The sequence below is a fragment of the Neomonachus schauinslandi genome, chromosome 8 (assembly GCF_002201575.2).
Source record: "Neomonachus schauinslandi chromosome 8, ASM220157v2, whole genome shotgun sequence".
Taxonomy (NCBI): Eukaryota; Metazoa; Chordata; class Mammalia; order Carnivora; family Phocidae; genus Neomonachus; species Neomonachus schauinslandi.
In genome coordinates, this window is record NC_058410.1 from 21250267 (window position 1) to 21272678 (window position 22412).

General features: G+C 38.1%; 1 protein-coding gene across 4 annotated transcripts in view; it reads right to left on the bottom strand.

The window, feature by feature from the left end:
• Positions 1 to 22412, bottom strand: part of UTRN (utrophin) — a 484838-nt gene that overhangs the window by 250484 nt on the left and 211942 nt on the right. For all 4 annotated transcript variants that reach the window (XM_044917202.1, XM_044917200.1, XM_044917201.1 and 1 more), the window contains 6 exons: positions 19469 to 19619; positions 17885 to 18060; positions 13934 to 14069; positions 12439 to 12588; positions 9065 to 9140; positions 1260 to 1474 (listed from right to left, as the gene is read on the bottom strand). In XM_044917202.1, coding sequence (XP_044773137.1) covers positions 1260 to 1474; positions 9065 to 9140; positions 12439 to 12588; positions 13934 to 14069; positions 17885 to 18060; positions 19469 to 19619 — 904 coding nt within the window. The remainder of the gene's footprint in view (positions 1 to 1259; positions 1475 to 9064; positions 9141 to 12438; positions 12589 to 13933; positions 14070 to 17884; positions 18061 to 19468; positions 19620 to 22412) is intronic.

Here is a 22412-nt window from a genome sequence, read left to right on the forward strand (position 1 = left end):
GCTTACAGACTAAAAGCCCAATGGGCCTATGCTTAAAACACGGTCAACGAGCTCCTTCCCAAAGTGAACTTGAACCTGTCTTTGCTATCTTACTTCCCACAACACTTCTTTATTGCACAAAGTTGACCCAGCATCCTTCACGCTCCCCTGCCCCATGTCTTTATTCACCCTGTTCCCTATATCAGGAATGTCATTTACTTCATCTCCAGAGGTCAAAATCCTGCATAGTCTGCCTTCCACCGCTGTGAACTAAGCTCCTTCCTCACCCTGGCTCCCCTAACAGGTGGCTTGGATCTATCCTACGGCTTCTCTTAGATTCTGCCTTGCTGCAGCAACTTGTCCACCTATGTGCACTACGTGCTTCCGCCTCACCATGGGCATATTTGTAATCTGGGGATAAAATCAATACCACCTCAAAAGACTGTTTAAAAAGTGAATGAGATGATACATTTAAAATACTTAGAAAACTACCCAGCACACATTAAGCACCTAATAAAAGTTAGTAATAACTACTGTTATTATTTTATGGTATATTCCCAATTTCTATCTGGTATGTTTTTTTCAGTATCCCTATGCAACACATAGCCTAGAACCTAGCACACAATGAATCCTGAACATCTATATTAGATGGTACATGGGGACACCTGGGTGGCTCAGTGGGTTAAGCGTCTGCCTTTGGCTCAAGTCATGATCCCGGGATCCTGGGATGGAGTCCTGCATCGAGCTCCTTGCTCAGCGGGGAGCCTGCTTCTCCCTCTGCCTGCCGCTTCCCCTGCTTGTACGCTCTCTCTCTGACAAATAAATAAATAAAATCTTTAAAAAAAAAAATAGATGGTATATGTATAGTGACAAAATTCTAATCAGGAGATTCTCACTTCTAAAGTCAGCAATTAAATAAGCCTGTTATGAAATAGTTGAAAAGGTGCTTCAGGAAAATAACTCACATCACACGAGGCATTAAATCTCACACGAATTTACTTCTGTATTGATGTGCCTCACTTTGTGGGTATCAGATTTAGACTTTAAAATACACTGAGTCTCTAACTTCACGTTGGTAAACCTCATCTCACTAACACTAGAAAGGCAAGACAAGCTTTACTCTTCGGAGCCAGCCAAACATGGCATGGCGGTTTGACAGATAAAGAGTTTTTTAAAGCTCATTCTCCCAGAGTTCAGGACAAACAAAGGAGATCCAAACAGATCTTGTCTGTTTCTGTGTTGTGGTATTTCCCTGACAAGCCTTTACACGATGTACTTACTTTCATTCGGGAAACTGTCTTATTGATCTCTTCTATATCCCCGACAGTGACAATGTTGGACTTCAACATCTGGTCGATGAGGACTAGCCAGTCAGCTAGCTCTGTGATCGTTTTATCCAGATCAGCAGGAACTGAAATTTCCGAAGTACGAGGAGACTGAGCAGCAATGTCTGACGCAGAGGATACTAGCACCACTTTTTGGACACCAGGATGAGCTGCAATTTAAAACCGTGGCAAAGTATGAATACAGCAACAGGATGTTCTGATTGTGGTGGCCTAGTGGTGATATGTGTCTGTGTATTTACATAAAATTTTGTTTAAGTAAAAAAAAAATTGTAGGAAGCTTTGATTTTTTCATACAAAAATGACAATGGCATTTCCTGTTGTATCTATAAGTCTGTGGTAGTCATAAAGCCAATGAAATCGTCCCACAACATTCTGGGGCCACAAAAACTCAGGAGTCACTGACACTAAGAGAAAAGAAAATTAAAAAATGGGAGAAAATAAAAAATAAATCAACCATAGGAAAATTAGGACCATGATTTTATTTTGTCAAGATGTTTGCCTTCATTATAAATAAAGTCAATTTAGTCTAATTTTCTATTCTTTTCCAATTAACTTGATAATATAAGTCATTCTTAATAAAATTGAAAGAGCCCTTCCACTACCTCCATTTTGACCTCAAACTTTCTAATTGATTAAGTTCTTCTTTCAAGTGTATCTCTAAACTTAGGCAAAAGACCCAGAGGGCAAAGCATCCCCTGATGGGAAGCTAAACTACCCCCCTCAAGCAATAAGGACTGCCCTGAGTCAGCAAGTCCCTGCTTGCTTGACTTCAGGACGATGTTTGACTTGACCTTTACTGCCCACCTGCAGGTACACACGGACCTTTGTCCCACATTTTCCTTATATCAACCTGGAAGGATTTTTCAGCACTTTGGGGACAGTCTTTGAGACACTAGTCCTCTGTCTTCCTGATGTTGATTTCACTGAAATAAATCCCTTTCTTCTTTCACCACCACTGGTTTCTCTGCCTTTGGATTTTGTCAGCAGCCAGTGGCCAAACTCAGTCTGTTTGGGACCCTGGGAGCCAGGGGTTCCTGCACCTCTGGGCCCCAGCTACGAAATCATTGTGAATACTTACATTATAATCTATGTATATACTCACTAACTTTCAGTTAACCCTTAATCCTGCAGCTGGACACTTAAATCGTTACTTCAAAAAGGAATGTGCAAGGATTATCTTCTTATGTACCGTATTTGTACTTTTTTGATTACCACCTTAGTGTAAATTTCCCAAAGTAGAATTCCTGGATCAGAAAATGAAAACGGTTAATGTAGCTAATACTTATTGACAAACTGTTTTCCTTAGAAGTTGGAAATCTGGAATTCCAACAGCAGGTATGGAACTGATGAACTTCCTACATCCACACCAACAATATTCTATTTCAGTGGATAAACACATCCTTCACCACTGTCTTCATTTATTATTTTTTTAATTGTCAATGAACACAAATACTGTTTGTGTTTATTAACCAAATATGGTATAATTTATAACTGTGTTTTTTATCTGCTTCCTTATCAGTTGGGATGAACTCTTTTTACAAGACAGATGAACTTTTGCCATATTGTTGAAAACAATGTTTCTACTTTAGGATTTAATTTTTGTTTCTTTTTAATATATAGATTCTAACAAACCTGCAGTGATCAAACCCATTAATTTGTCTTGGGAGATTGCTTTCCTAGAACTTTTAAACTTAGACTCTTGTCTTTTCCAAAGATTTGATAAATATTTTTTTCTATTTTTTGTTTGCCTGTTTTTGTCTTGCTTTGTTTTTAAGAAAGGGAGGTTGGCTTTTTTTTTTTTCTTTAACTTTGATATAAGAGAGAATTGAATTCATTATTAGATCCATCTGGAATCCACTTTAGCATACGGTATATTAAATGAGGCTTAAATAATTTTTTAAAAAATGTAGTCAACCTGTAAATTAAGCCCAATTCTAATAAAAATCCCAGCAATTCTGGGTGTAAGTTGACAAAAATCATATATTCAAAATCTGACTTTCAAATCAATATAGAAAAGGACCACAAACAGTCAAAGCAGGTGGAGGGTTGGGGCGCCTGGGTGGCTCAGTCGTTAAGCGTCTGCCTTTGGCTCAGGTCATGATCTCAGGGTCCTGGGATCGAGCCCCGCATCGGGCTCCCTGCTCTGCGGGAAGCCTGCTTCTCCCTCTCCCCCTCCCCCTGCTTGTGTTCCCTCTCTCGCTGTGTCTCTCTGTCAAATAAATAAATAAAATCTTTAAAAAAAAAAAAAAAAAAAGCAGGTGGAGGGTTAAGCCCTACTTGATATTTAGTTGTGTCGCTTAGCTAGTAATGAATGATTAACTCAGTGTTTTATGGACCCAGACATTCAAAGAGGCCACTGGAAGAGAAGAGCCACAGTGGATGGGTGGCAGAGAAACCTGACCTTGGCACAGATTGCATTAAAGATCAATGAGGAGGAATTTACTGGCCAATAAATGATACTGGTAAGAGTGGACACCCATGGCTGGAGTGAGGAGAAGGGACAGAATTTGACCTCACATGTACCCTGGGAAAATTAATTCTTGGTGGATTAAGGACCTGAATATGAAAACCAAAATTGTAAAACTGTTAGTTGAAAACATAAAAACAGAATCTTTATGAAGCTATTAATAGACCATTAATATTTAAGAATTCTGAAAACAGCACCATTAATAAAGATGTTAGAAGCCATAGACTGAGAGGTATTTGCAATGCACACTCTAAACAAGAAATCTGTAACCAAAATAATTTTTTAAACTCCAACAATACTAACAGACAATCCACGAAAGAGGAAGCAAGAAAGAAAGAAACATGAAAAAAAGGCTGTCACACAGGCGTCTGGGGAAAGCAAATTGAAATGAAATGCCCTATCGCTCTCTATAGGTCACAGGTACCCAGAAACCCTTCCAAGGGCTGTGGATGCCCAAATTATGATTATCATAATAAGTGATTTGCCTTTTCACATTCATTCTTTCCCAAGTGTAGAGTGTTTTTTAAACTTTTTTTAATTTAAATTCAATTAATTAACATACAGTGTTTTATTAGTTTCAGAGGTAGAGTTTGGTGATTCATCAGTCTTATATAACACCCAGTGCTCATTACATCACGTGCCCACCTTAATGTCCATCACCCGGTTACCCTATCCCCTAACCCCCTTCCCCTCCAGCAAAGCTCAGTTTGTTTCCTATGATTGAGTGTCTTATGGTTTGTCTCCCTCACTGATTTCATCTTGTTTTATTTTTCCCTCCCTTCCCCTACAATCCTCTATTTTGTTTCTTAAATTCCACATGAGTGAGATCATATGATAATTTTCTTTCTCTGATTGACTTATTTCTTTTTTTTTTAAATTTTATTTATTTATTTGACAGAGAGAGAGATAGCGAGAGCAGGAACATAAGCAGGGGGAGTGGGAGAAGGAGAGGCAGGCTTCCTGCAGAGCAAGGAGCCCGATGCAGGGCTCAATCCCAAGACCCCGGGATCATGACCCAAGCTGAAGGCAGACACCTAATGACTGAGCCACCCAGGCGCCCCATCTGATTGACTTATTTAGCGTAGTATAATACCCTCTAGTTCCATCCACATCATTGCAAATGGCAAGATTTCATTTTTCTTTTTTTGATGGCTGAGTAGTAGTATTCCACTGTATATATATATACCACATCTTCTTTATCCATTCATCTGTTGATGGACATCTGGGCTCTTTCCATAGTTTGGCTATTGTGGACATTGCTGCTATAAACACTGGGATGCAGGTGCCCCTTTGGATCACTCCATTTGTATCTTTGGGGTAAATATCCAGTAGTGAAATTGCTGGGTCATGGGGTAACTCTATTTTCAACTTTTTGAGGAACCTCCATACTGTTTTCCAGAGTGGCTGCACCAGCTTGCGTTTCCACCAACAGTGTAAGAGGGTTCCCCTTTCTCCACATCCTCGCCAATATCTGTCGTTTAATTTTAGCCATTCTGACTGGTGTGAGGTGGTATCTCATTGTGGTTTTGAGTGTTTTTTTTACTCAAGGCTATATGGCATGTGTTATAGTAAGAGACCAAATGCAGAAGTGGATATGAGAATCCAGGTGTCTTCTAATTTGCCAGAAACTAAAAGATTTTCAAAAATGTAAAGCAATGCCACTTTTCTAATTAAATTTGTTTTTGTCTTAGAAAAACTAGTTTCTAACAATATATTTATAAAAATATATTATTTTTATTAACATATAATAAATGGATCATTATTGCTACTTTAAACAAATTAATAAATAATTCTTCAAATTTCTGTTTTATTTTTTGATTAGGTAAATTTTTATAAACATAACTCACACAATGAAAGCTCTTTGAGGGTCCTCAATAATTTTTTAAGTGTAAAGGGGTCCTGAGAACACAATGTTGAAGCGCTGATAACATGCTGAACAATGAGAACCCTCACACCGCTGGTGGAAGGGTGAACTGCAACAGGCTGTCTAAACAGGATCTAGTCAAGTAGAAGTTCTCCATATTCTCTGACCCAGTAATTCTACCATTATATACCCTACAGAATACCTCATATACCACTCTGCCCCATCTTCACTGTCACTTTATAGTTTCAAAACACTCCAAACAACCTCAATATTCATTCCTTGTTTCAAACCATCAAATACCTAGTAGGGATGTACTGTGTGCACGGCACTATTCTAGATGCTGCAGGATGGGAGTGGGCAAGACACAGAGCCCGCCATCACGGAGCCTGCATTCCGGAGGGGTAGGTGGACAGAGGATATGAGGTAAAACCAATATAAGAAGATGGAGAGAGACAGGATGTATTGGAGATATGGTGGGCAAGGTCAGGAAAGGCCTAGCTGAGGTGACATTTGAGGAGAGAACTGAATGAAAGGAGTGTGTGAAACATGCAGATACCTGAAAAAAAGACATCTGAAGAAGAAAGAACAGCAAGCACAGAAGCCATAAATGGAAACGTTCTCATGTTAGAAATAGCAAGTAGACCCGTGTGTTTGAAGTAGAATAAACAAAGGGAAAAGTGATAAGAAATGAGATTAGAGGGATGGACAGCAGGCAGATCATACACAGTCTTCTGGACCACAGTAAGACTTCAGCACTCAGTATGGATGATGAAAGAGAGAACAAGATTGTGGTGAGCCAGGAGGGACACAATAAAACGTATGTTTATAAAGCGTGACTTAGCTGCTACCAGAATAGATTATGGAAGAGTGGAAAGGCAAGAACAGAATCAGGACAGTGAGAAAGGAGACTATTTCAGTAACACAGATGAAAGATGAGGGCGTTCAAGACCATGGAAGTAGCTGGGATGAGACACGGGACTGACAACTTGCTGACGGATTAGGTGTGAAATCTGGAGAAGAGTCAAGGGTGACTTCAAGTGTACTGGCCTAAGAACTGGTTAAACCCTCTAAAATTAAAAAGTGGCTAAAGCCATGGGACTGATGAGCACACTAGAAGAGACAGTCCTGAGAACCGCGGTGGATCTGTGTGGTGGAGCACGACACATCAGTGAAAATGCACAGACCAGAGCTGCCGGCATCAAAATGTATGCTAGTGAGAAGGATCCAGTAGAGAGGAGAGAAAGAGGGGAAGTAAAAAGCCAAAAGAAGATGTGAGCCAAAGCCCAAGTGGAAGAGATGATCTTGGAAAGAAAGAGAGATAAATCTTCCATGGGATAGGAAGGAAGTATGCACAGTGTGTGAGGACAGATGTAGTAGGTAAACCTACTTATAGAGATTCTCTGATGGGAAAAAGAAGATCTTGTTGGACAAAAAGTATTTTTGTCTTTTAAAAATGAGAAGAGGTCATTAGTTGAGAGATGGGTAGCAAGGGGCACTCAGAGAAAAGTACAGTAGGATTGCCTCTCAGTGCTGAGCACCCATTTGAGGAGGGTCAGCAAGAAGCTGACCTGGATAAACCTCAAAAACAATATGCCAAGTGAAAGAAACACTGTACGAGAAATACCCAGAATAGGTGATCCATGGAGACAGAGCATAGACTGGTGGTCAGCACAGCGTGGGGGTAGAGTGGAATGGAGAGACACTGCTGAATGAGTAAGAGGTTTTACTTTGGAGTGATGGAAATATTGTGGACCTAGACAGAGGTGGTAATTGCACAATAAAGCATATGTACTAAATGCCACTGGACTGTTCACTTTAAAATGGTTATTTTTTTTAACATAATAAAAAAGAAGAAATTGAATTAGAACACTGTGTAGGAGGAGAGGGACACACTGAAATAAGTTTCAGGTCTCATACCTGTCCCAGGGACGAGTATCTTATTAAGAATGAACTACCCACCCACTGAAGGCATAGTGTCGCTATACTTCTAAATGTGTATTAAAATTTTGTGTATTAAAATGTTCTCTGTTCCTTTGTCATAATGATGCTTCAAAAGGTAAGATAACCTATCGCTCTTTCATAAAATGTATCAAGTCTGTTCCCTGTAGGTATAGAGTTGAGCTTGTGTTTGCAAAGCCGCAGTACCCAAATGTTAATTTAAGTGTTTTGAATATAATCAACAGACCTATCAGGCCCCAGGTATTTGCGGGGCGAGGTACTGGGAAATATAAGTAAAACAGATTACAGACTTGGCTCTCACCAAGTTTGTGATCTCAAAAGTTTTTAAAAAACCTTGTCACTCAACACTTTTTCAGAATCCTCAGTAGAAACAGGAGGTGGGGGAGGGACAAGGAAAAAGTGGAGGGGGAGGGAAGACGAGAGAAGGATGATGGGTGGAGGGGAAGGAGAGGAAGAGGAGGAAGGGGGGAATCAGCAGCAGCCCCATAGCTGGCACAGAAAAAGTGGAAAGTTAGGGTTCATCACACTTGGGGGTTTGCCTGGTGACTCAACAGAGGGAGAGCAGGGCAAGGAGGTTTCCAGAGCCTGTAAGGCTGTGATGAGCAGTGACCACAGTGGCTACTGGGCAGTAGCCTGCCCTCTACTCCAGACAAGGACAGAAGGAAATGAAAGAGTGAGAAAACTCTTCTTTCTTCAAATCTTAGTGATCAGCATTTGTCAGTAAAGACCTTCCCTGGGGTGGAGAATTCTTCTAAATCCCCACCTCTCACCTGATTCCCAGGATATCCACCCAAACTTTTTGTTTTCGGTCATTATCAGTGTCTAATTAACACAACTCCAGAACACGTTAACATAGCAGACACAGCAGGTTATAGCTGATGTCCTGAAAAACTGCATATCCCCAGAAGACTATCCCTCCATTCACCCACCTTGCGTTCCCCTTGCCTTCAGGGGCCTCCGCGTAGGAGGCCCATATCCCACTCTAGGCCCAGGAAAGGTGAGAAGTCTTAACTACCAAAGAAGGAATGCCTTGCACACACTAGGCAGTGAAATATGTTTTGTTGTTTTTTAAAAAAAAAAAACACATTCTTTTTTTTTTTTTTTAAAGATTTTATTTATTTATTTGAGACAGAATGAGAGAGAGAGAGAGAGAGACCACATGAGAGGGGGGAGGGTCAGAGGGAGAAGCAGACTCCCTGCCGAGCAGGGAGCCCGATGCGGGACTCGATCCCGGGACTCCAGGATCATGACCTGAGCCGAAGGCAGTCGCTTAACCAACTGAGCCACCCAGGCGCCCCAAAACACATTCTTTTCAAAATATTGAAAAGTAGAATAATAAATCACAATTGCATTGTGTTTTTAAATAAGTTTTTCTGACATTATACTTACCATCATAAAATTTTGCTATGCTTATAAACATTTTTTGTGAAGAAGTAAACTGTATCTTACCAGCAATTCTTGTCTGAGACACAGAACAAGGTTCCTGGATGCGTTCCTTCAATGTGCTAGGCACTTCTCTGCATATCTACAGCATCAGGCCAAACAAAGAGAAGAATACTATATAAATAAAGACGATTATATTTTTGAAAGAGGAAGTGTTATTCTAAGTGATAGTTCTGCTGCTTTTCATCCCCCTCAACGCCTGAGCTTCTGTCTCCACCTTCATATCCACTGCAGTCTTCCCAGAGCGCCCCCTCCACTGACATTATGGTGAAGAGTGCCAGCCAGTCCTTAGCTGTCCTAGCCCTTCGGAACACTAAATGCTGTCCCTCCCTCTCCCTGGGATACTGTGAATATTCTGCAATCCTGACTTAATGCCTCCCTCTCTGATTGATCTTCTAAGCATCCTTCACCAGCTCATTCTCCTCTGCCAATCCATCAAATACTGACATTCTACACGGGAGGTTTTTTTGGTCTTTTTACCCTTGGCCCTGGCTTCTCTCCCTGGGTCCTCATTTCTAATGGTTTCATTTATCATATGGAGCCTTAAAAGGCTAAAAACTCCAAAAAATATATCTTTAGTCCAGCTCATTCTGTCAACTGGATATTCAGACATGTCCAAATCTGAATTCATCATCTGTTTCCCTGACACTCCCTTCACAAGGTTGTCTAATGACTCATTGATCTTCTCAGATCAGTTTTCCTGTCCTGGATAGTGGCCTTTGCTCGGAGGAGTTCCTTGATATCTTGATGTCCTAAGGCTCTCCATCTTTAGGATCACTCCATCCATCTCTACTGTGCAGCTATAGTGATCTTTCTTTTTTTTTTTTTTTTTAAGATTTTTTATTTATTTATTTGAGAGAGAGAGAATGAGAGAGAGAGCACATGAGAGGGGGGAGGGTCAGATGGAGAAGCAGACTCCCTGCCGAGCAGGGAGCCCGATGCGGGACTCGATCCAGGGACTCCAGGATCATGACCTGAGCCGAAGGCAGTCGCTTAACCAACTGAGCCACCCAGGCGCCCTATAGTGATCTTTCAAAATGTAATTTTCTTCTGCTTAAAACCCATCAGTAGCTGCCCACTACTCTCAAGGTGGTGAACTGTTCTCAAGATGGAGCTCAAATTCCTTGTGATGCATGGGGAGGCTGCTAGGATCTGGTCTCTGCAAGCATCTCTCGTCCTTCCACTTCACATTGAGCTATTTCCGGGACCCAAATGCACCATGCTTATTCTCTGTCTCCTCTAGACCCTTTCACTTGCTGCTGCTTCTCCCTACAATGCCCCTTCCCCCATTCTTCATCTGATCCATACTTATTCATTCTTTATAAATTCACATGGATATGATGTCCTCCACAAAATCTTCCATGATTACCTCCCAAAGCCAGGTAAGTGCTCTACCTTTGTGTCCCTGTGGATACCTCTACCTTACAATTGCTTGGTTACTTGTCTCACCCACAATAAACTCTTTGGGTTAGAAGCAGTATCATACTCTTTGCTGGATTCCTAGTTCTCAAAATGAAAGAGTCCAGTCCAAAACTACTGATGAATAAATGCATGCATGAATGAAATACCCCAGGTTAGTATTTCCCAAAGTGTGTTTATCAAAATTCTCTGCACAGTAAGCACTGTCTGATATTGGACACTTATAATTCACCTAGGTTGAGTTAAATCTACATGAAATCCTATGGTAAAGGAAGTCTCAGCTTTGTCTAACACAGTGCTCCCAAATTAACCAGGGTGCCCTATTCTACACAATGTCTACTGACATCCTTTAGGTTAAGAAAAGATGTGTGCTCCGACTGGATATACACAACCTGAGTCTGGCATGTCTGACACAGAGCCAACATGTCCAGACAGGAGTGTAAGGGAGAGAGAAGAGAAGATGAAGTTGGGGAAAAAACAGGAAGCCAGAACATCAGGGGCCTATTAAGTCACATTAAGGAATTCAGCCTTTCCTCCTAGTGAGATGGAAAACCATTAGCGGGCTTTGCTCAGAGGAGTTACTTGATCTGAATTGTTTTAACAAATACTGTGGCTGCTTTGACAAAGGGCAAAGGAGGAAGCAGGGACATCAGTGAGGAGGCCATGGCAGAAATCAAGACAAGAGATGATGATGGCTTAAAAACAAGTTAGTGGCAATGGGGTTCATGAAAAGCAGTCAAACCTAGGAAATTCTACAAACCTAAAAACAAGCTGAAAAAATGTACAGGGAATACCCAATGTGCCACCCAACATCGACAATTGTTAGAATTTTGCTATATTCACTTTATCATGTATCTAACCATCTAGCCATCCATCAAACCATCCATCAAACAGATATGTATTTTGAAGGAGACGCTGGTGATGACTCCAAGCTTTGGAGTTTTTTTAAAGTGAAATATAATTCACCTAAGATTGACTCCAAAGGTTCTGACCAAACAATAATGAGCAATTACTAGCAACTGAGGTGGGAGAAGTAAAGTAAAGCACAGGGAGGAGGTGGAGATCAGGTGCTCGATTTTGTATGTTTGAGACACCTATTACATAGCCAAGTGGACATGCTGAACAGGCCATTGTACATGTAAGTCTAGAGTATGGAGAGAGGTCAAGGCCCAAGATATACATGTGTGAGTCATCAGTAACACTGACTCATCAATGCAGTAATTCTCAGAGAGTCTAGATCAATAAAGCATCTGCATCATTAGATATAGGATGATGGCTATCATTTCAAGGGGATCAAGAAAGGAAAAAATGACTGATAAGGGATCTATCCAGGGACAGAGACATATACATTGTCTCAGACAGACCTCACATTCTGATATGGTATGTTCCAGAGCAAAAGAAATAGAAATCTATGATTTTATCTGCTTTTAATTGTTTTAACTGCAAAAAAAAAAAGTAATGGCACGAGGGAAAGGACCTCATCTTAGTCATTTGTACCAATGCTATTACATTCCACCTGGAACCTAGTAAACATATGAATAAATGAATAAATCATTAAAAATAAATAAAAATAATTAAATGAATAAAATCATTAAAATAAACCTACATATGTGAGAAGTCATGTGCAACATCAGAGCATTATTTTAATGCTCTTAATTTACAATTTTATGATTTTATATGGTATTGTATTGGCTAATTCTAATATATATTCATTATTTAATGTAGCATAAAACATATAGATCCCCAGACAAAATATCCCACATAAAATAAAAAGTATTCTGAGGATATAGGTTTCTGTCCATGACAGATGAAAAAAATAATAATTACAAACGTTAGTAAGCATTAATAAAATGTGCCCAAATTTGGGTATACTTGAAAACAAAACCGTTACATGATCTCACTCCTTTGACAACAAAATCAATAACCATGAGAAAGTCATCACAGTAATTAATAATGCACACCTTATTCCATGTCGAATTTACAGTTCTTAAGCTTTCTGAAATTTTTTCTCTTTCATGTAAACTCAGACTTTTATCTGAAAGCATTTCCAATTCATTTCTATTCAACCATTTGAGTTTTTCAGCTTGTACGTCTATCTCCTGGGTTAAGTCCTAAAAGAGTCAGAATAGAGTTGCAGTTAGAAAGTTGTCATACTGGGAAAAGTTCAAGAACTGTATCAGAAATCTCTCTGGGAAATATTCTTATGAATGTGGACTTCTAATGTTTTTAACTTTTCTTGGAAAATAAACTTATAAGAAGCCTGAACTTAATGTTAACAAACTCTAACTGATATGGGAATGAACACATACTTGCAGTGCGTATTTGTATGAACTTGTGCTCTGGTCCCTCCCCTGACCCCCATCTCTTAACAGGGTCATATTATATCATATTTACATTGATACTTTAACATACTGTTCTTAGATAATGAAAATAATGTCTATTCTAATCAAAGGCAAAAGAAAGAAACAACAGGAACACTTTAGGCATCCATCTCTACCTCATCTCTACCTACCTATCCTAATATACTGTCCCACTCTTTGTGACTGCCCCAAATTGTTTACAAAATGGGATGTCCAAGAAAACTATTGAAATTTTTAGATAAAACAGGAAGAAGTTTGTTAAGTATTTGTCACATTTTGAAAAGAAAACTTAGTAATTGTTTGCCACATATTTTTTCATCATTATTAAGCGTTTCTTTCCCAAAATGCCTTAATCATACTCCTTAAAATCTTTTATCAAATTAGCGGGTATCCTTTTAGGCATACTTTGATGCATGCATGTGTGTATCAACACTCACACACAATTCCTTTTTTTTTAGTAAAAATATGAGCACATTAATCTTACTGTTCTGCAACAAGTGTTTTAATTCTTGACACAAAAATATAAAATTTATAGATATAAAAAATGTATGGATATTTGGATATATTTACATATACTCATCGTTATGTATTTTTACATATTGTATACATATACAACTATAGACAATTCTTGTTGGTTGTGGATCAACAAAGGAAATTTGATTAGTAAAAGCGTGATGCTAAGCCTGAAGTAAGCTGAGGTGAGTGACTCTCAAGTCAGAGTTTTCTTGTAAAACTCAATTTTATATCTAGTAATCAGTAATTATCTTCTAAATCTAAAAGCAAAGAACTATACTTCACAGTACTACTATATTCTAAAATGATGAAGTCTGTTTAAAATAGCCTAAAAATCTTCGGTCTAATACTTGAGACCATATGATTTACCACTTCTCTATGAGTGAAACCTTACCTCCGCAAGAACAAAATTATAGCTGCTCTTAAAAAAAAAAAAAAAATCCTCTTGAAAGTTTACCACATTTACCACAGAGTACAAAGTTTCTTCCCCTTTTCTTCTTCAGTCATGTAGTATTTAATTTTTAGTGTAAATGTTCATGCACCAAAAAGCATTGGCAAATACAGAGACAAAAAAACCACTTACTGTTAATTCTTGCAGGTTTTCTTCCAGCTCAGTGGTTGATCTCTTTTGCAAAGCATTCTCGGCCTTTGTTAACCAACAGATAATGTCATCTAGTCTTTTTCTATATTCCATCACCTGCTTACTTTCTCCTTTAAGCCTAAAAGAATATATTATTGAAAAACATTGACAGAAATTATCCAATTAGGCAGAACATTATATATTTGCTTTGGATATCGCGACTAAATACACCACACACACAAAAATTCCTAATAATTATTTTAATATATATTTTTAAATGAGTGTTAATACTAGTGTATACATTCTGCAATACCAAAGATTTTTTGATAATATGAGAATAAAAATTCTACCTTCATTAAATTCAAAAATATTGAAACTATATACATTATCTTCTCTCATCAAGAAAAATTCTGCAGAAATTTAATACAACAGATTTTTTTAAAGCTAGAGACCATTGTACAACATAATGGAAGTTAAAAAAAGAAAGAAAAATGTCTTTGCCTCAAAAAATAAGGAAAAACACATAATTCTCTTTGAGTAGTGGATGGAGACAAAAAGTCATCATTATATGACATATTATTCACATTAAGTAGCAACTATTACTCTACTTTATTCATAGGAAAGAAAGAGTAAGAACAAGGCAAGATACTGAGAATGGAAAATTTTTACAAGTATTAGGAAAGACTAAGAAAAAAATGAAAATTTGGTTAGCTCGTTAAAATAAGTATTGTATTTGAATATAGCACCAAGTTATAAAAGGAGATCTAGAAAAAACAAAAGTTTTAAAGGATATAAGGAAACAAATAGTCATATGAATATAAAAAAGGAACTGCCTTAATTAGATCTTTTAAATGTTATAAGAATAACATTCATAAGTATATAAACCATCTGTCAGAAGATGAGAATATGACTAGAACTCATGATGAGTAAGATTATGTATTTTTCAGAGAGGGTTTGAAAGCTATTTACAGCTTGGTGGTGGTATCATTATTTTTATAGTTGTAGTTATTAGCTGCTAGCTTAAAAATGGAATGCAATTTTTTAATGAATTGCATTGTGTCATCCTGAATAAAAATTTACATTTTTTATGGCTATGACTTTTTAATCACAAAAAACCTAACATATGATACAATATATAACTATAATCAAATGCTAAAGAAATATTTGTGTATTTAACACAGTAATACTTGAAGGAGAGTATTTTGATGTTAAAAATGAATGAAAATCACTACAAAATCATAAGTTTACATTTTTAAGTATCCATCAGGAGAGAACACTGCTTCAAGATTAAACTCAATCAATCAAGCAATGGTACTAATTGTTAAAGACTGACAATACTAAGACAGGTAATTTACCCTCTATGTCGAAGATTCGTTAAGTAACAACTTTGTAAGCACCCAAATACTATTAGAAAACTTGTATTTAAAAAAGAGTTGGAACTTATATTTCCAATGTTGCATAATCATGACTAACAATATTTTGAAAATATATCTATGAAAGAAACTAACATCAAAGTAGTTTCAAGAGACATATTTGAGTCACACAAAGTTTTCATCCTCAAACTAGCTAAATATAATCCACATTTTAAATGTTATCACTAAGAGTAAAAACAAGTTATAAATTTATGTTCAAACAGGAGATAACAATTGCTCATTAAGGAATAATGGCATAAGTTGATGAACTGTGCAAATATTTAACTACAGGCACTCAATATAAAAACAAATTAAACTGTGTGCTATTCCTTAACGACTCTGGTAAGAGTACACATACAAGCTCTTAAAATTGCAAGGTGGCCCCAATTTAAGATAAGTTATAACCTGAAATGAAGTTAAACATAAATTTATGAAAATAAATATTGCTTTAGTTAAAATACAAGATGTTGAAGAAGAGATTCACTATTCTTATCTCATCCCCAAGATGAGTAAAATATGTATTAGCTTCACCTTATTAGTTCTGGGAGCAATAACGACCACATTGAGATCCATCTGAAAATCTTCAGGAGAATTTCTGCTATTATTGCTAATACCATGCCAGCAGGCACATCTTTTTCCTTAAGAAGACCTGGGAGCTAGATGATTTTCAAGCTATAAAGACTCTCCATGCAAACTCATTAGCATGGCACATAAAACCCTATGGGACCTCAGCTTCCAATTGCACCCCTGGTCCCCTGAACCCTCCTTACCATGTAACTTTGCAGATCTCTCACCTGGCCATGCTACTTCATGCCTCTCACCTTTGCCTGTTCTAGTCTTTTCCCTAGAAGGTCCTCGCTAGGGTGAACTTACGGGAAATTGTTACAAGCGCTTCAAAACTCAGCTTCAGGATCCCTCCCCTGGGATGCCTAAATTCCATCCCATCATCCCTGCCTTTGTGATGACACTGTATCTTCCTAATGATGAGCTCTTTAATCACACAGTATCCTTCGTCCCTTTAAACATTTTCTTCATCTTAGTCTCCGAGTTCCTAAGTCATATTTACACCCCTAAGGCTAAACACAAAACTCAATAAATATTGATCAAATCAATCGATCATTGGCAAAATTCAGCAATAACATGCTTAAAGAATAAGTTTTAGTTTAACTTGCTATTGTAAGATCTAGATATTTTGAGTGTTTACTATGAACAGTCTGGGAATACCCTTTTTACCAACACTGTCTCATTTAATCCTCATAACACCTCTGAGAAGTTATCACAGTTCTTATTTACAGAGGAGGAAACTTGGCCGGAGAGCTCTGTGGTCTTGCCGAATTTGTTCAAGCACAGTATTTAAGAGCCTAAGTTCATGCCATCACTAACTTTCTGTGAGACTTGGACAAGCTACTTAAGCTCTCCCCTCTGAGCCTCAGTTTCAAAAGCTGTACAATGGGTCTAAGCCCCCCTAGAGCAGTTGAGAGGATAAAATGAAACAATGTGTGCCAGGTGCCAAACACGGTCGCTAGCCACAGGCAATCTCTCAACCCAAATGCACAAACCATTATTTGCCTCTTACGAAAACACACAAAACAATAGATGATGTGATTTTATAAAAAGCCGCCACAGGCCAAATATTCATAGTTCCATATTTTATGTTATATTTTACATTGTAAAACTGGACTTGATAAAATATTGATTTGGTCTTTATAACAAAACAATAGCTTATCACTGTATCAATACAGCATCTACAGAGTTAAAATTAGCAGAAAAAAAAAATGGGAGACTTTTCAACCCAAACTACCATTAACCTAAAAAGAAGATCGTTAATGAAGTAAAATGTGTTATGCAAAGTAGAAATCAACCATTAAATCTTGACTGTCTCAAAAATAACTTCAAATAATTTTAAGGTAATATATAAAATAATTTGTAATGCTGAGTATTATATTCACTGGTAATCAAACATGTTTGCAACCAGAAGACACCTAATAAAATCTGGGCATTTTAACAGAATCTGACATAAAAGCAAACAATAATTCATCGTATTTATTATATTACATAGATGAGCAATTGTATTATTTACAAAGCACTGGCATATATGGATGTAACACACCCTTTGCCATTAAGAACAACCAAGTAAGAGGGATTTCAGAGGAAGACTCCAAGACCCAGTCAGGAAATGAGTGAGTGAGAAGTCTGACCCTGAACCCAGATCTTCAGACTGCAAGTCCAGACTGTTCCCCACCTACTTCAAGTTCCTGCCACAAAGTCGCCATATCATAATAAAACGTCAGAAACAAGAGGAATAAAGAAAGATATCTTTCACATTGTAGGACATCTGAGTAGAAAAGTGAGACTTTACAGATAGCCTAAAAATACAGTAAGAGACAACGTTCTAAAAATATAGAACATCGCAGTGGAGGTCTTAAATGTCAGTACAACTCCTATCAGACAATCGAAGAATTTTGAACTCATCTAACTGCATCTTAAAAGGCTCTGCCAAAATCTCTTTACCCCGTGCCCTCGAGTTATCACAGCTAATCACCTTGGCCGCCGGTCCTTCACTTCTGCAAAGATCGCACTCCAGCGCTGGTTTAAACCTGCCAGCTTGTCTCTCAAGAAGCTTCCATCCATGGGGGAGAGTTTCTGTACAATCCCATCCCCGGTTCTGTTCAGGGCTGCAAAACTGGGCTGGTGGCTGCTGATGCCCTCTTCGAGTTCCTGTAACAGAGTACATCTCAAAGTGAACTCCATTACTAAACTATGCAACGATCCACAAAGGTACTATGGTGTCAGTCTAAGTGTTAGAGAAACACAGTCCTGGAAGAACATTTTATGTTCATGAAAAAGGCATTTTAAACACTTTACCTACATCTCAATGAACACACTAACTGAAATCTATTTTGAAATCTAACCCATTCACATGAATGCCATCAGGCCAAAATACACTGGAAGAGGACAGCCTAATAACATAAATAACAGCTCTTTATGCTGAAGCCTAAGCATCGATTATGTTTGACTAAAGTGGACTGTTTCTCTTCTTCCAAACATGTGCTTGAAAGCATTTCTAAAAACATATATATGTATACACCCCACATACCCCTATGTCCCACCGTATGTAAGTAAACCTGTGTGTATTTTATTGAGACACTGCTTCATGAGTCTGTAAATTTTTAAGCAACAAACTAAAAAGGGATATTTTAAAGTCAAATTTAAGCACTTATCTATAACTCTAAAAATAAAATTCATGGGGCGCCTGGGTGGCTCAGTCATTAAGCGTCTGCCTTCGGCTCATGTAATGATCCCAGGGTCCTGGGATCGAGCCCTGCATCGGGCTCCCTGCTCCACTGGAAGCCTGCTTCTCCCTCTCCCACTCCCCCTGCTTGTGTTCCCTCTCTCGCTGTGTCTCTCTCTGTCAAATAAATAAATAAAATCTTTAAAAAAATAAAAATAAAAATAAAATTCATGAAAATTAACATGTTCATGAAAAAAATATAAGCATTTTTTAACTCATCAGCTTTCTACATTAAGTATATTTTAAAGATATAATAAAAAATACTTTTAACAGTGGTAAATTGAAATTTTGCTTGCTTTTTGTCCATTATTTTTAATGACCCAATATCAACAGAACTGATTTAGCTATTGTGTTGTATTTCCCCAAGACTATATTAGACTCACATGAGCAGTGGCCCTGACACAGCTCAAGAATAATTTACTTATATGAGAATTATCAATTATACAAAGAAAAATAAGATGCCTAGTGTTTAAGTACAGAAAACAGGTGAGGTATACAAATATCTTTCTGTCCTTAATAAAGTCTTGCATACAAAATTTAACAAATGTTATTCTGAACATAAAATCTTAAAAATAATTTTTTTTTCTACATTAACCACTAAAGAGCATTTTTAATGTAAATTTCTAAAGTCCTGGTTAAAAACTGTAAATACCAGTGTTTCTTAAACTTCTGAACTTGGAAAGCAGAAGTGGAACAAAAATTACAGGTTATCCACGTACTCCTGAAAAGTTAACATATTTAGCCCTTACTTTCAAAATCAGTCTTCAATGCCACATACTAAAGAAATATGCCACCCTTTGAGCGGCGCCCTATCCTCTGACAGAAAGCACTCACCTGCTGGTGCATCCCGGCTTTCTCCAAGTCCAGGCCACCATCGGGAGCCAAGGTTTCAGCCAGTAACTCTTCAGCCTCTGTTATCCACTGTGTGAGGTCATTAAGGTCACAATGGAACTGTCTCCATTCTTCCACAGCCCTATCAAAATGACTAGAGGACAAGAAACAAAATAGGTTTCCAAAATACCCAGGACCATCTAGAAGCAATTTTTCTAAAAAGGAAATTCAAACCTCATTTAAACTGAAAGCCCCGAAACAAGTGAATTCACAGCTCACTGCTCTGTAAGACCAGTTTTCATAGATTACAGTTCATGATTCCTCTTAGAGAAACAGGCATCATACCAAGGGCAATCCTGCCCCTCTCTATCTTAACATGGCGTGCACACATACACAAACACACTAGGCAGCTTTTTACCTGAAAAGACAGCCTGCTCCAGCTTGGAAAATCAAGACTGATTAGCTGCAGCCACGTTAACCTAACCAACTTTAAACACTTAACACGGTAAATAAGTAAAATATGATTAATTACCCTATTTTCTTGGGGGGGGGGGGAAAGGGGTGTTTACTTCCAGAACACTTCATTCCCAGCTAGAACAAAACCCAAAGGCCAAAATACTTCAAAATTTCCTTGCACTCCATTATCTCTGTGTTATGGACTGCATTGTGCCCCCCAAAATTCCTATGTTGAAGCCCTAGTCCCCCAACATGACAATAACATTCTACTGGGCATGACAAAAGTAAAAGCACTTCAAACAAAATACTAAGAGAAGATACAGAGGCAATCTTCATTACCTTTCATGAAACTATGCAATAACTAAATAAGAAACATAAATTCTAACTCTCCCGATGTTGCAATAGAAAATGTTGCTAAAAAGGCTGCCTAAAAGATCTGAAGACCTTGAGAATATGAACATTACATTTAGTAAAGATCAGTATCATTGTAACAGAACATAAATTTCAAATAAATCTAAGCAGCATAGCTATGGATTAAACAGGAAAGAGTAAAAAAGGGGGGGGGGAGATGCCTGTTCAGGTAGGACTCACAAAGCCATCACCTCCTCTCTAACCCTGCTAGCTCGTATGGGAAGCAGCACAGTATAGCAAAGGGCTGTGGATTTCCAGAGAATCAGACTCAAAGTCCCAGCCTACTATTAACATATGAGTTTGCTATCTCTAATATTTCAACTGGCCTTGCCATCTTCCGCACAAACTCATCTCACCATCCAAGTACCTGTCTCTGGCAATGGTACCACCACCTACCTAGGTCCTCAAGCCAAAGACTTGGGGCTCAGTTTTTACTCTTCCCTCTTCCTTACTCCAACATCCCATGAATCACCACATTTTACTGACTCAACTATTTAATTCTCAAATTTTCCCTTAGTCTCCACTTCCATAGCCACTATCCTAATCAAGTTATCGTTATGCAACCAGCATAGACGAGTCGTCCTTGCTCTTAGTCTTGTCCTCTACCAACGTATCCTATAATCAACAAACTGTCATTCCTTCGTTAAAATACTTTAAAGTCTCCCTATATTTATGCATGGATTTTTCTGATAAATACTGCAAATACATTTCCTCTTCCCTATGACTTTTTTTTTCCTTATGACTTTCTTATTAACATTTTCTTTTCTCTAGCTTATTTTCTTGTATGAATACAGTATATCATATATATAACATACAAAATATGTGTTAATAAGCTGTGTTATCAGTTAGGCTCTAGTCAGCAGTAAGCATTAGTAGTTAAGTTTTGGGGGAGCCAAGTGTTATACACAAATTTTCAACTACATTGCAGGGGAGAGGGTCGGTGCTCCTATCCCCATGCATAGTTTCATGAAAGGTAATGAAGATTGCCTCTGTATCAACAGTACTTAACTTGATACACAAGGTCCTTCTGATATAGTCCCTTCAGATCTTTCTGGTTTCATCTCTCTGCTATGAGTTCTAACTCTGCTGGACTATTTCTATTTCCTCAACTGCCCTGCACTCCCTCTCTCTTATCTATGACTTTATGCAATGCTGTATTCCCTCTATTCCTTCACCTGGGTAACCTCCAAGAAGACTTCCCAAATCCTTCAAGGTGTCTAGCATGGTCTCCTGTATTGCTCCCATCATAGCACTATGCACTATGTAATAAGTCCCCGTCTATACTTTTCTACTATATACATTTGGACCCTAAGACAGAGACTATATCTACTCAGTACACCTGCCTTATAATCCTTTATAACTACTTACACATAGCTGCACGTGCCTTGAATTAGTCAGCACTCAATAAATATTGGTCAAATAGATGGTGCATGGACAGATGGATAGACAAGTATACAGAGATAGGTGGATGGTGAAGTCTTAAAACTGAATTTTGAAAACTTTTTAAATAATAGAAAAAGAATGACTGATGAAATTAAGAAGGAAAACTATTCCTTGTAGAAGATGGAATTTTGAGTAAGAATCAGAAACTGGGAAGGTAAAGAAAACAAAGAAAATTTTAATCAAGATTGTGTGAAATGAATGAAAGTAACTTTTTTTGAGCGATACGTACAAGGTATAAGAAATTAGGCCATCTGGGCGCCTGGGTGGCTCAGTTGGTTAAGCAACTGCCTTCGGCTCAGGTCATGATCCTGGAGTCCCGGGATCGAGTCCCGCATCGGGCTCCCTGCTCAGCAGGGAGTCTGCTTCTCCCTCTGACCCTCCCCCCTCTCATGTGCTCTCTCTCATTCTGTCTCAAATAAATAAATAAAATCTTTAAAAAAAAAAAAAAAAGCTTCCAAGTTCAAGATGAGAGGTCTGAACTTTGTCCACGTAGCAGTAAAGCCACCAATGGAAATACAGAGGATGAATACCTGAAAAGGCATTCTTAGGAGAAAAGATACGTAAGGATCCAAGGATCCAAGATGAGAAGGAAGAAATAACTGGCTCAAAGAAAGGGAAGAAATTCATCCAGGAAAAG